General features: G+C 40.9%; 1 protein-coding gene across 1 annotated transcript in view; it reads right to left on the bottom strand.

Annotated features, from left to right (window-relative positions):
• Positions 1-2,292: 2,292 nt before the first annotated feature.
• Positions 2,293-18,620, bottom strand: part of GXYLT2 (glucoside xylosyltransferase 2) — an 83,647-nt gene continuing 67,319 nt past the window's right edge. The window contains 2 exon segments of the mRNA XM_004419924.3: positions 2,293-7,110; positions 10,487-10,659. Coding sequence (XP_004419981.2) covers positions 6,928-7,110; positions 10,487-10,659 — 356 coding nt within the window. The 3' untranslated portion in view covers positions 2,293-6,927.

Raw genomic sequence — 18,620 nt, 5'->3', positions numbered from 1 at the left:
CCTGAAGGATGGTAGAAATTTGCCAGGTGAATTTGCAGGGTGGAGGATTCCAGGCACCTGCAAAGCCCCTGTAGTGGGAAAGAGCTGGGCTTCCTAAAGGAACAGAAAACAAACCAGCATAAGTGGAAAGTAGTGAAGTGGGAAAGAGTAGCTCAAGATGAGGCTAGGGAGATAGGTAGGAGGTAGATCACACAGGGACTTTCTGAGATGTTTGGAAAGGAGCTTGGACATTATCCTAAGAGCAAAGGGGGACCACTGAAGGGCTTTACATGGGGTGGGGGTGGGTCATGGTTTTGAGGGGGCCAGAGTGAATGCAGAGATAAGAGAGGCAATAGAACAACAATCCAGGCCAGAGATGACAGGGACCCAGAGAGTAAAGGTTTGCGTGGAGACAATAGTGAAGATAAACAGAGGAAGCTGACTCAGTTACTATTCAGGAGATAGAAGCAATACACTCTCTTTTTTTCTGTACTAGTTTGAGTTGTGTTTGCTGTCACTTGCAATTCAAAGGATTTTAACTACAACAGAAGCTGGTACCAGGAGTGGAAGTAACAATTTAGTGATGAGGGTGATGTGAACTTCAGGGAGAGGGAGGAGACAAGAGTAACGGCCAGGTTTCTGGGATAAGGCAGGAGGTGCATGTTGGTGACATTTACTGACTTACGGAACAGTGGAGGAGGAGAAGGGAGGGGAATATCATGAGATCGTGACGAAGGAGAGGAGGGCTACTTTTGAGCTGTGTGTGAGCAAAAAGTCTTGATAAAGAAGCAAACAGGATTGCAGTGGGAATGGCAAAACTACTGAAGCCAGAGATTCTCAAACTTTTCCACTTAGGTTCCTTTCAAAAAGACAAAGCAGGCAGAATCCCAGCATATGGACTTTCTGGTTAGTAAACATCTGACACCATGGCAGACTAATAAGTTGCCATTCCTTCAATCTAATAGTCTTTAAAAATCCATTAGTCATTTATTTAGTGGAGGTAGGAGGCCACAGGCAAAGAATTAAAAAAATTTTGACATTTCATGTTTTTGGGTTTATTCCTCACGACAATCTATGAGGAAGGTCATGGTCAGCCCTATTCTAGTAGGTGGGAAGTCTGAAGTGCAAAGACGGTCAACCTTGAGGATATTACGCTAAGTGAAATAAGTCAGGCAGAGAAAGACAAACACTGTATGATTTCACTCCTATGTGGAAGATAGATAAACAAACAAACAAACACATAGATAAGGAGAACAGATTGGTGGTTACCAGAGGGGAAGAGGGTGGGGGGAAGGCGAAAGGGGTAATGGGGCACACATGTATGGTGACGGATATAGACTATCGGTGGTGAACATGATGCAGTCTATACAGAAGCTGATGTATAATAATGCACACCTGCCGGCCCCGTGGCTTGGTGGTTAAGTGCGCGCGCTCCGATGCTGGTGGCCCGGGTTCGGATTCCGGGCGCGCACCGAGGCACCACTTCTCCGTCCATCCTGAGGCCGAGTCCCACATACAGCAACTGGAAGGATGTGCAGCTATGACATACAACTATCTACTGGGGCTTTGAGGGGAAAAATAAATAAATAAAATCTTTAAAAAAAAAAAAAAATGCACACCTGAAATTTACACAATGTTATAAGCCACTATGACCTCAACAAAATAATTTTAAAAAATAAGGTTGTCTGTCTGGGTCACACAGTCAGAAAACAGAGGAACTAGGATTTAAACTCAATTTTGTCTAAATGTAGTGACTGAATCTTCACTATATCTCACATAATAATTCGATGTGGGTTCCCAGTTACTCCAGAAAACCATATCCAAATACCTTAGCATTTTAAAATGTTTTAAAATATAAGGAGGAAACTCAGTAGGTGAACTGAGTACCTTGTGCTGATTTTAAAGAGACTAGAGATTGGGGAAAACACCTTTATATAGACTCAAAACTCTTGGTACGGTTCAGTTATTTTTGATACGTGTTATGGGGTAAGTCAGGTTCAATTTTGCTAAATAAAATGTAGGAATGTGGAGAACTAATTTTCACATTCTCTGAACTCTCTTCATACTATCTCAAACACAAAACACCATTAAACCCAAATAACAATTTATAGTATGCCATTTTTACAAATAAGGTACATTTTTAATGATTTTTAAAAGTAGGCAAAGCTACTTGCTAAACCAAACGTTTCATTACTAGTTGGAAGGACTTAAATATTACCATTTAATATTATTAATTTTTAAACTTGAAATCTTATACAGGAAAGGAAACACTTCCAAAATAACACCAAAAGACATGTCTTTTTTAAAGCCTTTAATTAAAAAAAAAAAAAAAAGGAAAACAGGAGAGGGCATTTAAAAAGACAAGACAGTAATTAAATCATAATACTTATGTTCCTTTTAATTTGCTGTAATAATTCCCTTTCTTTGGAGTATTCTTTTTTATGCTCATTTCTTCCCAAAGAAAAATTACTAAAAAATTTTTTCAACATAAGAAATGCATTCAGGGTCTCCTTGGGAGCTATAAACAATGGGTGCACTTCTCAATGACAACGCAAACATGTAAAACTGATGAAGCAGAAATTGCACCTGATTCTCACACGTTCCTGCGTATGGTGATACAAACACAAGTACTTTATTTTGAAGACTCAAGAGAATATTTCCAGTTTTGACCTGTGAAGAACAAAAACTAGGATAAATTTCTCTATCTGTTTGCCAAAGGAATCTTATCAGCTTTAGATACCAGCCCTGCAATTGTGAAATGGTTTGACCTAAGGTTTCACTATCTATAATTCTTCAGTTCACGCACAATGAATCCTGGCTCCTTCTTTAAAAAGCATGTGGTGTGTGTGTGTGTTTCTATGCGTGTGTTGTGGGTTTTTTTTTATTTTTGGAAAATTCTTATCATAAAGATTCGATCTAAGGATTAGAACTTAGTTCTGCCTGCACAGGGATTCTCAAATTCTGTCATTCTGCCACTAACACCAAGCCTCTTCGTAGCACTCAGAAACTAACATCAAAGACAGGAGGGGAAAGGCAAAAATGAAAAAGAGGAAGATGAAAAAGTAGGAGAGAAACAGAAAAATATAAGAAAGCTTGCTTACCATACAATTAAAAGATATAATGATTTGTACTCCCATGGAATTAAACATTTCTGAATTCAGTCATGAAATCATGTTCTTTTTGGTTTATCCAACACATGCAATTTATCTTTTTTTTTTTTTAGGAAGATTGGCCCTCAGCTAACATCTGTTGACAATCTTCCTCTTTTTTTCCTTTTTTCTCCCCAAAGCCCCAGTAGATAATTGTATGTCATAGTTGTACATCCTTCTAGTTGCTCTATGTGGGACGCCACCTCAGCATGGCTTGATAAACGGTGCATAGGTCCGCGCCCAGTATCGGATCCAGCAAACCCCAGGCTGTCAAAGCAGAGTGTGCAAACTTAACTGCTGAGCCACTGGGCCGGCCCCTCAATTTATCTTTTTTGTATAAAATCAGGCAATATTTATACATAAACCTAAATTTGTATAAATGTTGTCCTGTCTTTAGGGTGGGTTGGGGTGTGACTGTGAATAAGGTTTTGTATGGTTTGCTTGTTTTATGAACACCATAATTGCAATAAGATAAATACTCTCAAACCTTTATGAATCCATATAAATATCCATTTCAATAATATATTCAGTAAAAGTCACAACAACTTTCAATAGAAGCACTGAATATGTAATAGCAATTTCAAACAAATAGTAAAGCTTGGAGCATTATGCCCTAAATGCTAAATTGTCATTTTGGAAGTTGAAGGAAAACATAAACAGATTTTCTAGCCAGTTAATTTTTTAAATATTGGAATTTTCAACATAAGTCACAATTTCTGGATTTATGTTGGGAAAAAAACTCAGCAAGAAAAATATTGTCCATATTTCTAGAGACCCTGCTATTGAAAGTCTCAATCTCAGGGCCAGCCCTGTGGCTTGGTGGTTAAGTGTGCGCTCTGCAATGCTGGTGGCCCGGGTTCGGATCCCGGGTGCGCATCAAGGCACCACTTCTCCGTCCATCCTGAGGCCGAGTCCCCCATGCAGCAACTAGAAGGATGTGCAGCTATGACATACAACTATCTACTGGGGCTTTGGGGGGAAAAAATAAAATAAATAAAATCTTTAAAAAAAAAAAAAGAAAGTCTCAATCTCAATGCATACAAAAATACTGTCACATTTTGCTATTAGTAAGCGTTCTTTCATTCTCCAATGGAACTCTGTAGTTATATGCATTAAACAAAATATGGAAGGAAAGAGAGGTGGAGAGGAGAGGAGAGGACAGGATAGGAAGGTAGGAGGCAGTCTCATGCTCTTCCCATATAGAGTCAACGTGGCATATGGGGCAACACAACCCTTGGCAAACTTTAGACCACAGACTGCATATTTTAGGAGTCCACTGAATTAAAATTTGTGGCTCCCAGATTTCAAAGGTGCACATGTATAAGTTTTCTGGAAATTACCAAAGGCAGAGAAAATACTGCCTCACAGTAACATCATAAGTATAGAAAATAATTAGTACTTTCAGGCAGCAGGGATTGGAAGAGCAAATTTTCTCTAAATTCTCCACGAAACTCACCTAAAATTTCAGGATACAGTGAAGGAATTCCAAGGCAGAAAACCACACCAAATTCTAAGGTTTCACATTCTCATACTGCATCATTCTAGAATGTTCTAGAATGTTCTAGAATTCTGGCCTTGACCTTTGCTGGAAATCCTATTCTGCATTTTTAGACCAGAACCAATAATTGAGAGTTGTACGTAAATCTGGCTTTCATAAAAGAGAAGTCATTGCTGTATTCAAAGTCTTTACAGCAGATTTTCTTTTGTGGGACTCGCCAAAGGAGGAAAGGAACTTCCTCAGGTCTGTGAGCCATCAACAAATGAGTGACATTTGTGGGGTTTACTGGCCATGCTGAAAGAAAACTGGAATGAAAGTCAGGGAATCATGTTCACATCCTGGCTCTGTCACTAAAACCCTATTTGTATATAGGATGCATTTTCCCCCATCCAAAAGACAATGCAAAAATTGCCCCATATCCTTTAGATACAAAATAGTGAATGATGTCACCTCTAGTGGTGAAATGAGGAAACATAAAATACAACAGCAAAGATAAGAGTTTCACATCATAATGGTAGTTTCCTTAACAAAAATAACCACAGGCCACCCAAATGATCAAAAGGAAAGTATGGCTTACTACCCTAACATTTTAGATTTAAATTTGTTACTACCATCACGGTACTGCATACCAGTATTGATTGATATCTATATATTTCTTTGTAGTGCTGAGATTGGCATATAGTTTTTCAGGGTAAGACTTTTTCTGCTGATATAGAATATACAGTATCCTACTGGATTCCAATATATACCTATTTGCACTAATAAAATATTTTTCATTTTACACTTTCAGATCACTGTCTATGTATGATGAAAAGTATTTAATATTTCTGTTTCCAAAAATTTCTCTGTAAAACAGGATGCATTTTATACATACCTGTATATCTTATAGAACAGCAATTATAGTGGGTGTTTGTTTCTTTGTGTTACAATTTCCTTATTTGCCCAATGAAGACGATATGGGCCCCTACTAAGTTCACTAGGCTGTTGCAAACATCAAGGAGATCATTTATGCACGAGTTTTTTGAGATAAATAAAGCATTAATGCAAAATGCCCTTATACTGATACCAGCTATGTGAGCAACTAGGGATTAAGTCAGATCCCTTTGGGAAATAGAATACAGAACTTCCTCTACTGTAGCTAGGTGATAAGACATGCCTGGTTCCTTGGCTAACAGCTGGGTAACCCTAGAGAAGAAAAAAAATTAGAGACCTTCCTAAGGCTGGTGGGAAGCCGAATTTCCTTGCCAACAGAATTGGCTGAACTATTTATTTTGTACACATTAAATTCGAAGTGGGCCTTTAATTTCCACCAAGCGCCCAAGAGTTTAAAGAAGAGAGAAGGCCACACCTACTGATGATGTAAGAGAGAAAATGTTTTTGCCTGTGGGCAAACAGAAAATCACATCTCTTTGCTAAACACACTCCTTAGGTTTAACACAATTACTGAATTTCCTGTCAGAAGCTATGGCTGCATAGACATTTCTTGAGATTTAGTCTTCCACCAATCTAAACAATTTCTCTTAAAAAATATCCTCAGACATCCTTCATCCTTTAACACTGCCCAATTAGCTGAAATCTGAATGCTTTTCCCAGATGTATTTTAAATAAAGCACTGTAAACATAATCATTTTGTCTAAATTTTTAGTATTACGTAAAAATCTCAGCATAGGGCCAGCTTTAACTCAGACTACCTGTTTTAGATATGTGTTGCAATGGAAAAGACAACCATCAAATAAATATAAAAGTGGGGGAAAAAAAGGCTGGAAGGAACTACATTAAAATAATCTTTTTTACTAGTTGATAGGATTATGGCTAATCTAATCCTGATTTTGGTCCACTGACCTATAATCCCTACAAGCTACAAAAATTTGTTTATTTGTTTTACAACAAGCACGTATTACTTTTATAACAAGGACATAGGGGAGTCAATTGCATAGAAAGAGTCTCGGGAATGCTAGATAAATATACCACGTCAGATGCCATTGACCTTGTCTCAGACACTTAACAGGAATTGGAAGGCTCACAAAAGTTCTTTTTCACAGCTAGCTCAACCTGCTTGAACAATGTTAAATGAGTAATAATATAATTTTTTAAAAAACAGAGAGATAAATAGCATCTTAGAAAACATTAAAGCATATTTCCTTTTAGGGACAACTAATTTAGCAACATTTGACAATGCTTTTTAAACTCAATTGTCATATAGCACCATTAAATAATCACACAAAAGAGATCCAGGTGGCTTAAAGATGAATATTTCCTCCTTCATGAGATGCTTAATTGACTTGCAACAATACGAAATGTTCAGCGCATCTGGTTGGGGCCGACCCGGACGATGACGTGTTTCTCATAAGCCCTTTTCATTGTTTTCTCAATTTGCTTCAGAAAAACTTGTGGGATTCGTCCACATAAAGTGTGCACAGTCTCCAGAAACTTCAGCTGAAGAGGGTAATACATGGATTGAAAGAGATTGTCTTGAAAGGGAAACTGAAAGATAATTAAAAAAAAAAGAAAGAAAAAGTTTATTTTAGTGACTGAAATGCCATTTAAAATGCAAATAACTTTTACTAAGAAATGAAACAGGGAATTACTGTAAGCAGGCAGGCACAGGTTTGTATGTACTTAGATATAGTGGAAAGGACCTCAGAAGACCGAGGTTCAAATCCTGATTCAACCCCAGGCAATCATTTACCCTCTCTGGGACTCAGTTTCCTTACCTCTAAAAAAAAATTATTTGGATCCTTAAAGTTCTTAAAATCTAAAAGCAAACTATATCTCCAAGGACAGAATTCTTCCTGAGTAGAAGCAAGACTCAAGGAGATACCTGAAATCTACTACAATAAAACACTGAATTCTTCATATTTTTTGCCTTTGTATCAATCTTAATGAAGAAACTTTAGAGCATGTGTATGGTAATCTCATGAAGTCCCAAGTTTAGCAATTACTAGTGAAATTTATCATCAATGAACATTATTTTAATAATTCAGATACCAAATACTGGATGTTGGTTTTTTTTCCCACTTAATATTGGGCTTTTTTTTTTTTTAATTCTCTTGCTTTCCCATGGAATGTGTCCATGTGCAGTATTTTCCAAAATAAATCTTTCAGATCACTTAGTTATGAGCATGTGTCAAAGTTTTATTACAATTTTGCAGAAAGAGAAAAGGCCTCTAGTAGGTCAAGTCAAAGATTCATTGTTGGCAAGGACATTTTACACAAAAAGATTAGAGAAAAAAGGAAGAACAGATTGGTGAAAGGTCCGTATACCCTTGCCTGACAGCAGAGTGGGTGGGTGTCTGGTTTCCTAGAATAAGCCTTAATCCCTTTAAAGTTCATCAGAAATATTACTTAAGTTTGTTTATCAGAAATGCGAATTTCTTCCCAGAAGGACATTATGCATTATGTAACGCAGACAGGTTCTGTCCGAGACCATGTTTGGGATACTTTTTCTTTCATAGCACAATATAGACTATCGATAAACCCTTTTTCACCAAAACAACTTCCACTAATTATGGAGCACAACCATACGTCAGGTGCTGTTTAAACACCATCATTTTGTTGAATTCTCACAATGCTTTTATGAGGTAGATAATATTATCTGCATTTCACAGATGAGGAAACTGAGGCCCAGAAAGGCAAGAGCACAGATTTAATGAGTAATTACCAGAAAGTGACAAAATTGGGACCTGAACCCAGGTCTGTCAATTCCCAAAGCCAAGCCCTGACCCATTACACTATGGTGCACAGCGCTGTGGAGAGTGGGGGAATACATCTTTCGTGATGGAGTCTGTCTATATTTACTCACGTTTCAGGATGGGGTTAGTGATATTCCTTATTGAAATGCTTGAGTAAAAATTGTCTTTTCAGACCCAACTGAGAAACATTATCGAGTGCATTAGGCAGAATCATTTATGAAACATTACTTGGCCCTCTTTCTGATCCCCCAGAAAACAAACAAGACGTGTTGTAACTCAAGAACCACAGTTGCTCAATTCCACACCAGAGCTGACAGATCACAAGAGAAACCCGAGAGCAGCTCTGATGTACGCATATCTGCTGCATACTTACTTAACCTCCATTGTATTCCTGAAGGGGTTTGCCTCTGGAGTCAGCGTTTGAATATCCAAACGTGATGCTATCACTAAGTACAGAACATGTTTTCAATGCAATTAAATCACCTGGCCTTTGAAAACCAACAGCAGGAAACGCAGGAGAAGAAAGAAGTGTTAGCTTATAGGCGTGCCAAACACTTTCCCTGCACAGAAGACAATTCTGGGAATTCCAGAGTTGGAATTCTCTGGGATTCTCCTTAGCAAAATGCACATTTTCATAACAAAAATATGTTACTGTGTTGCAGGATTCACCCTCTACCTCTACCTGCCAAAAGCCCACTCATGAAACCCTGAGGGTTCCTAGATCTTTAAGAAAAAAACCTCTAATAAAGTCTACATACTTTATGTCAGGGATCGGCAAACTGTTTCTGTAAAGGGCCGGATAGTAAATACGTCAGACTTTGTGGGCCATATGGTCCGTCACAGCTACTCATCTCTGCCATTGGAGCATGAAAGCAGCCACAGACGACACACAAATGAATGTTGTCACTGTGTCTCAGGAAGACTTTATGAATGCCAAAATTTGAATTTCATATAATTTTCTCATGTCGCGAAATATTCTTTTCATTTTTTCCCAATTATTTAAAAAACCGTTGTTAGTCCACATGTCTTACAAAAACAGGCAGCAAACCAGATTTGGCCCAAGTTTGCATCTCTGCTCTCTGTCTTGGAATTACCGTTTCAAAAGGGAAATCTCTGACAGCAACTGCTGCTGGTTCTCCCCTGCAATCTTAAGGTCAAAGGCAACGCAGAATGCAGCGTTTCCCAAAGCCTGGGATGCAAGGCACTGGTGGGCAGTACTTGACATGATTCAAGGTGATGAACCCCAAAGCAAGATTCTTTCAACTTTCCCATTCACTGCAAGAAGAGAGTTCACACATGTCTTTGACTCCTCCTAAGACTTGCTAATCAATCTCTTCAAGGTAGTGAGATGGGGGCACCCCGGCCTGAGGAGTCCAGCTCCAGACCAAAAGCCTAGGTGTGATCTTTCAGACTCAACCAAAGGCAGTCACAAGGCTGCCGCAGCAGACCCCTGGGGGCAGCTGCCCTCCCCACACCAGACTTGGCGCATGGGCAGTGCACTCTAGTTTTCTTGAGGGAGTTGCACTCAAGGACTCAGGCCCCACCTGGGCCTGCCAAACTCATACACATACCTGCCCTCCTAGTCTAGGCACCTGCATTTGGAGGCCGCCTTGCTGTGGGGGTACTTTCCCCTCCTCCCTCCTTCCCTTTTCCTTCCTCCTCCCTTGGCCCATGGTCCATAAATATGCAGGAGCCTTTGTCCCTGCTTCTGTGCTGCATCCACTTGACCTTTGCCCAGCACCCTTAAATGCAACATGGTGGGGTGGGGGGGGTGGGGGGTTGGGAGCTGGCAACCAGGCAACACACTTAGCTTGAGCTGAATAATATCATTATATTCTTATTGTCTTATCTTCACTCTAACTCCTTACCCTCTATTATGGCAAATGGCACAGGGTTTCTCTGATATGAAATTTCCTCCTTAAGTCAATTTACTTAAAGAAAAATAATGAGTGACTTACTGTCTTGGAAATATTAAATAAAGAGTGGGTAAAGTATAGTAATGGGGCAAGTGGATATAGTGAAATGGAGTGACTGAGGGTGGAGAAAAGTGTACAACTCAATGCTTCTGGGGAATTATTTGGCCTTCAAAGGGACTGGTGACCGAAGCTCCTGTACTGATTCATGCTGAAAAGCACTTGTCTGCAGAACGGTGGCAAGAACACACTTACATCCCGTATTGCTTCATAGAGTGCTTTGAAAGTTGGCTGCTTATCGTCATGGTAGACGCCTCGGTTCCCATGCAGAACAGACACACCTTCACGTTCAGCTTCTTTGCAGTTGCTTCCGTACATGCAGTGATCGGGACGGTAGTTCCACTGGCAGGGGAACACATAGAGACACTCTAGTGGTGACAAGAAAAAGACATGTGTCCACAGTCAGTGCCAGCTCTCCTCTGCACTCCTGGCGATTAAAGCAATGTTTCCATGAACTGCATACCGCACATGATTTAAATGCACACAAGTGTGATTGTGACTCATAGACCACATTTGTGGATATTCTGAGATCGGGAATTGAAGGGGCACACAGTAGTGGTGTTGTAGGTTTCACCCCCAAAAAGGAGGGCCGTATAGCATCATGGACAAGAAGGCAAACAAGGGCAGCAAGCAGCCTGGGTCTGAGAAACCACATTATTGCAAGGCATCAGTGTCACTCTCTCACTCAAAAACAGTGCCACCTAGGTCCAGTGACTTACCCTCCCTGAGCTTCAGTTTCCTCATCTGTGAGATGGGAATAACAGGACCTCCCTCTTATTTTGATGATTAAATTTTAAAAACACAAGTTAAATGCTTAGCAGAGTGCCAAGCATACAGTGGTGGTCAATGGTGTCAGCAATTATAATCAACTCTTTGGAAAGGTTTTGTGAAATGGACAGACACGAAAAATAGGAGCCAAGACTGAAGCAAAGTTTCCTCTTTGGATCAAAAACCAACCAACAAACAAAAACAAAACAAAGGAAACAAACAAACAAACAAAAAACTACAACAGAAAGGTAAAAAACCCAAAGAAGAAAGCAAAACAAACAAAAAAAAGTCCCTATGCCAAGGTGACTACTATATACACTGTCGGTGAGCATGTGCACATACGTGTACTTGTGTGTGTTTGTATCTCCAATCCAGTGGTTCTTAGCCGGGGTGATGTTACCCCACTCCCCTGGGGCCATTTGGCAATGTTTGGAGGCAGACATTGGTTGTCATACATGGGGGAGGCTGCTACTGTCATCTGGTGGGAAGAGACCAGGGATGCTCTAAACATCCCACAATGATCAGGACAGCCCCCACAACAGTGTAGTGCCAACGTCGAGAAACTCGGCTCTAATCCCGTTGGACTCAGAGAATTTCCTCTTGGTGACTAGGATTATTAAATTAGCAATAAGTTCATGACCCTCGAACTTTCTGGCTCCTCAGCTTGATGCCTTTAAGGGCCAGGGCTAGAGGAGTAGGGATCAAAGTTCTCTGCGAATGTGTGTCACTGATCATGAGAAAGGCCCTGTGTGAGAGCACAGAAGGATTCGAGCAAATCAATTACCACTGTCAGAACAACAACTTAGGAATGTACTTGTTGGTTGGGTTGACGGCATTTGCTGCTCATGGAAAGGACCCCTGCTTAGAGGTTACTTACAGAAAGCTTCAAGATGGAAAGCAAAGGATGAAGAGATCATTACACATACCCTCTGGCAGACCGTGTATAATATTTCTACTGTTCAGTCTTTACAGGCCATAGCGACATTCTGGCACCCTCTATCGAATTCCTAATTGTTCATAACACACTATGACATTTTCCTTTTCTTGGGAGAACTCCATTCCACCACGATGTTTCTCTTCCCTGCATCTACCTCCACACTTGCACAAACATAATCCATAGCTGGGAGAGAGTAGTGCTCATCCTGAAGTCACACTATCCAGATTTGAACCCCAACTCCTCTATTAGCTGTGTGACTTTTCTGCATTTTAGTGCAGAGGGTGGATGTGAGGATTACATGAGTGAAAATATCTAAAAGTGCTTTTGCACCGTGCCTGACCCCAGTCCAGTTGCTGCCTTTTGTAACTCCATGGGTCACATCACTCATTTATGACGCCTGCCTGGGCATTTATTTGCATTTGCAATCCCGGCTTAAGCACCTGCTAACGTTCACTGCTGAATGAATTGCCAGAGAACCCATCTCTGTTTTTGCAAATACAACAATTGAATCAACAAATATTTATTAAGTGCCTGCTTTGTGCACTGTGGACAAAGCAAAGTCTGGTTCCTGCCTTCATGGAGTTTAAGATTGGTGATGAAGGTTTTTGCCTCTTCCCAAGTAGCGTAGGACCCCACTACAAAAGGAAACGTTCTCTCTCTTTGCAGCCTCCTTAGAGGGCCGAGCCGGGAGAGGCACTCTAAGGAGGAAGATAAAATAGAAAGGCTTTGGAATCAGACGTAGGTTCAAAGTTGGCCTCTATTATCCCCTAGCTCTGTAATCTTGTGTGCCACTGAAACCTTTGACCTCAATTTATAAGCAGTAAAGAGAAGCTAAATTATCCAGATTTGAATCCCAGCGTTACCATGTGTTAGCTGTGACCCAATAGCAGAGTGGCTAAGAGAGCGAGCTCTGGAGTCAACCTGCTAGGTTTGAATACAGAACTGTCACTAGTTGCACAAACTCAAGCAAATGACATAATTTATCTGGGCCTCAGATTCATCATCTGTAAGAGGGAGGAGAATTGTAAATATCGCTTCTCCAATAGGATTTTGGGGAGTGTTAAACGAGATCATATATATAAATACTTGGAACAGTGCCTGCCTGGCACACAGAAAGCACACCATAAATGTAAGCTGTAACGATTACTATTATCATTGTCATAACAAGAACTATTGCATTAGGTTGTTGGAAGGATAAAACAAGATAATTTAAATTGAACAAGTGTAGCATAGTTCTTGACACATAGTACACTAGTGATAAATGTTTTACCCCAATGGCTTCTAGACACGCAAGTGGCCAGTCATTCTTAACCTTTTATGGGTCACAGATCTCTCTGAGAATCTAATGAAAGCTTTAGACCCTGTCTTTGGAAAATTCAGCTGGGAATATTTGCTTACAAATTTAGGGGTTTATAGATAAGACCAGCTAAGATCCCCAGCTGTTGAATGTCAAATATGAAATTGGATTCCAGACAGAATTCAATTCATATCTTCGCACTCCCTTCAGAATTTTCCAGAGGAAGAAATGCAAAATACATTGAGCATATAATTGAAACAAGTGTTCATTCACCACATTATTGTAAGGCATCGGTGTCACTGGATGAAAAGACATTGCTCCTGCCCTCAGGGAATTTATACCCTTGAAAGAGATAATATATATTCTTGTCAAAGTGGACGTGTTTTACCAGGGCTCATAGAACGGAGGACATTTCAGTCAAGTTTCATTTAAACTTAGACTTATAGTAAGGATGGATTTTGACAGTTAGACACAGAGGCCTGGAATAACATTCGAGGAGGAGAAAATGGCCTGATCACAGTGAAAGGTTTGGAAATCAGTGTGTTTTAGGAAAGATAAGCCATTTAATTTTACTGGGGCAAATTTGATTTCTTCAAAAGGGTAAGATAATGGTAGAAAGTTGTTATGTAAATAGACTGCTTTGATCTAAAATATTCAAGAAATATCAATCTATATTAGGTTGCAAGTAACCAACTTTGATTCTAGCTTGTGAAACAAACAAACAAAAAAGAATGTTTTCTTTGAGAAGAAGAGCTTATAAAGTCAGAGGCAAAGCTGAATTGGGGCAGAAGTGGGGCAGCTCTTGCAGTCTGGGGGTGGGGACTAAGCAATGTCAGCTTTTCAGCATTGCTGCCAGGATGAACCAGGCTCCACTACTCTCTCCTCTTGGATTCCCAGACTCCAGACCATTCCTCAGGTTCCCAGGAGATGGTCTGACTGGTTTAGCGGGAGTCAGGGGCGGGCAGGGCTCTAAGACTGCATGCAATGCGGGAAGAGTAATTCACCTGAGAACACTGGGGTGCTGTTGCCACAAGAGAGGGAAATCAAGAGTGGGCAGTTAAAATAACAGATGTGTCTTTTTGCTCAGACAAATTTTGCGTGGGTTACACTTTGAAATCTCCATTTGGTTAACAGGGGAAGGAGGAGAAGGAGAGAGGCTGAACTAGCATCGTGGGGTGAGCTTAGGATGGAAAACCTATGTAGATCAGCTGATGAACATGTAGAGTGGACTAATCACGGTTACTTGGCACATGATCAATACCTCTCCTGAAATGGATCTATTTTAAGCAAGATTATCAAGGCTGTCAAAATCTGATGTTTAAAAATGACAGCATGGTGAAATGTTCAGGTTATTTTCCCGCTGCTGAGGAAATAATACAGTGAATGGTTCTAAAATTCCCAGTCCCTAAAGCCTCAAACCAATGCGACTTATTAAAAAATTTTTTTTCAAGCCAACCTCTCTTCAAACCCTGGGTCTTTGCTACATTTCTCTCCATTTTACATAGATAAAGAAGCTCATGAACTGATTATCTCCAGGTCTGAAACCCCTTAGTGATCCTTTCAGGAGCCCACATTTATTTCCAGAGCCTTGCAACCACTAGCAAAGTACTGTGTGAATTGATTGCTTCTTACATTTCTGATAATTTCATACTCTTGGGGTCTCTGAGATTACTGAATAGCTCATGTCTGATCATTTTAACTTCCCGGAGAAACAGGCTTGCTACTCATTTGCTACACTGTATCAACAGAACGGAGAGTGTTTGCTGTTTTTTGTTTTGTTTTATAATGTCTCATTCTGGAATTGAGCTTTCCCAGCCTCCTCTTCTTCCTTCTTCCAGAATGTACTTTGTTGCAAAAAATGGCAAATAATTCTTCCAAGAAGACTTACTTCCCTGATCCCACAATCTAAAGAAGCAATCCTCTCCCGCCAGCCTTGATAGTCTCTTTCTCAACTCATTTGTTTCCTTCACAGTATTTATCATAATTTGTGATTTTGAATGACTAGTTGCTATTCTTTGGAAATCTACCTCTTCCAGTAAAAGATAGGTTTCGTGAAAACAGGACCTCTACACAGAGGTCTGTCTGTCCTGCGGCTGGCACACAACAGGTGCTCAAAAAATGCCTGCTGAAGGAAGGAGTGAATGAAACCTTATACCCTCCTCGACCATGTGTATCTTTCTCCTTTCTCTTGCTTTCTCCCTCTCCTTTCTCTCTCCACTTCCCTGTCCTCTCACCTTCCTCATTGTGGTTTTTCTCTTCCATTTACTTCCCTCTTTCCTCTCCATTCTCTTAATTCCATCCATTCAACCAACCACCGCTTTTAAGGCCCTGAGCATTGCACTGTAAGTACTTAATGGAAGACAAAAAGTAGACACAACCCCTTCTCACAAGGACCCTACAGTCTCCATTCTTGCACTTTATATCAGAGATCATGGACTTCCCAGACTCCCAAAACAATTTGTCACCAGTTTTCCAAAACAGTCCTAATACCAAATAACTGGGCCTGTCAATTACACAACACGCTCATAACTGTCAGTTGCTGGGTGCTTTTGGTGGAGTGAGTATACAGTGTGTTTGCACACTCAGGGGCAGAGCTCCGGTGGTCCCGGGCAGGATGAGAACAAGGCCCTGATGGGGCCACTGAAGGGGCTTGTTCCATGTGACTGTGTGTCCTGCTCCCTGTGGCCCCAGCAAACCCTCTTAACTCCCTAGTGTCACATTCAATTCACAGACAATCTATGTATATTCCATGGGCATTTCAGCTCTTCTCTCTGCCTGTGGTCAGAAGACTACTGCTTCTACTCTGGCTGGATGCCCAGTCTTGTCATCTATACTTGGCTGGTTTCATTTCCTTCCCTGCCCACAGCCCACTTTTCTAGAAACTGCCCCTGAAGAAGGGACAGACTCAGGCGGTCATGTTTGAGAGAGGAAAATGCCACATGACCTTGCTCCTCTGACCCCAGATGACTGGATTGAGGATGATTTCCCCATCCAAAGAGAACTGATTCATAGCTGGGCTGGGCCATTCTCTCTCTTGTTTTCTTTAAGAATTTGAATTAGGAAACATAGGAAACCTATCATTATTGAAATGAGCTTGTAAGGTTGTGTTGACCTGGGACGGCCATGTGCAAACAGAGGATGCTGTCTGAGAGACAGAATGGAATCAGACAGCCATGGAGAGGAGCAAAGATGACAGAGACCACGGGACCTCTGAAGGATGGAGAAATCCAGCGCTAGTTCTCACGAGGTCTGGCGTGATCCGATCCATGCGTTCATGGGAATGCCCCCTGGTCCCTTACTTAGCTGGCCTGAGTGGAGTTTTGTTCCCTGCCACCTAAGCATGCTAACCAAAGCACATCTTTCTACACAGCATTCTCTTTTGGCCCTTGTCAAGTTTACCCTTTCTATAGAACTCTGCTCTTGACTCAAACTCACCTGTAAAGATGTGAGCTCAGTCTTCCACCCCTTGAGGAAGCTGCCTTGGCTCACCCGCCAGGATACATCCTGTGGGATGAGCTACCTGCATGCTCCCCATGGGCTTTCACTGTTTCCACTTGAGTCAGTCTGTTACCTAGCACTGCAATTACACACCCACAGGCGTTTACTACCTAATTATAGCAAGAGTTTGAAAACATTTTTCAGCTAATGACTTTTAAACACATTTTAAATAGCAGTGTTACTGGCAATCAGAGGCTATAACAATAATAATAACATTCCAGACATGTGCTCAAGTTTTATGGGCATTGCTTCATCCATGGCAACCCAAAGGACCAGAACAATAACCATGTTTATTTCCTGTGTCGGTGGGGCCCTTCTTTTTCCCTCTCTCCTTTCCAGGGATGAAAGTGACAAATCTTTTTTTCAAATACAGTTTGTTCTGGTTTATAGAAAGTGCTCACAATCAATACAAACAAAGAAAAAGCTTACAACGAGATGGGTATCACTAGATTTCAGTTCAAAGATCTCGTGTTTAATAAAGTATGAAATAGGAAGATCAAATGCAGGCCACACAAAGAACAATCTAGGAGTTACCTAATACTCACGGATCTGAAGCTGGGAAACTTGATTATTTACTTGATACTGCTCGGAACCAGGATTTAGAACAACTTCATAATTATTTTATAATATTCTTGTACTCAACGGATCTAAGATGGGGGAGGGTCGAAGGCATTAAACTCAGCTGGTTTCCAGCTCCAATTAAAGCAAGGGGCTCATGTCTAATCGCAAAGCTGCTATGACTGCCTTCGAGTATTATTTACTCACTGGTCACGTCCTCAAATAATCTGCAACAGACTAAGAGGATTTCTGGGAAGGCAACTGCGCAAATCTTTTGAATTCCTCAGTTTGGGAATATGGACAGATAGGCTTGTGGAAGATAGTTTCAGCCACACAACAGAGAGGAAAAATGCAATATTAAAGGACAGAAATAAGGCAGCAAAGAGATACACTTTGGGATATCTGCTCTGCTCTCTAGGATCTCCCCTCTCTGAGAACTTCCCCTCTCCCCAAAATACACGGGGCTGGAGTTGGAGTGGCCTGGGTTTTTACCCCTGCTCTGGCACTCATTAGCTTTGCAGCAAATTATTTAACTCTCTTCTCCTTGGCAGCATTGTCTGTAAAACGGGGATTATATTCTCAGGGTTGTTGTGAGGATTAAATACAATAATGCTTAGAACAGCATCTGGCACTTAGTAAGTAATAAACGCTAGCCATTATTCCTTAGCTTCATGCTTGTCGCCTAGCTGACCCATGCTGGAACCATCCAATTTCTCCCCTGGGAACTTGGAATTGGGATGAAGTTAGTCTTTGTGTGTGGCTGGACCTGGAGTATGAAACGTCAGTACTTTGCTTTAAGGCCTGAGGAGCAGAGAATGAGTCGACAAAGAGAAGAAAAAACAGCCTCAGCGGGAGAAAGAAAGTCCAACCTGGGTTCCTCATCATTCTCCCTTTCCTGCTTCAGCTCCTGGGCAGAGCCCGCTGGCCCTTTTGCCCTTGGTTTCCATGGGACACCAGTTTGCTTATAAAAGAGTATCCTTTATGCTTAGACTAAACCCGGGGGTCTTTTATTTGCAGCCAAGAGTCCTGACTAATACATCTACACCTAGAAACAAGATGAAACCTGTGTAAGAAGAAAAAGGAGGAGGTGCAGACTTTAAATTTCCTGTTGCCATCAGAGTGAAATGGATTAAAACATGCCACAAGTCAATGGCCAAGACGTTCCCTTCATCTAATGAATTACTATTGGGAATCTTTCCCAGAAACTCTCTATCAACCTGCTTTTTTTCTTTTCCAGGATTTGTTTCTTTTTCATCCAAAGGCATATGAGA

This window comes from Ceratotherium simum, chromosome 5 (genome assembly GCF_057802395.1).
Source record: "Ceratotherium simum simum isolate JZ-2026a chromosome 5, ASM5780239v1, whole genome shotgun sequence".
Taxonomy (NCBI): Eukaryota; Metazoa; Chordata; class Mammalia; order Perissodactyla; family Rhinocerotidae; genus Ceratotherium; species Ceratotherium simum.
The sequence above is the reverse complement of the archived record's forward strand: the minus strand, read 5'-3'. Positions and strand labels throughout refer to the sequence as shown.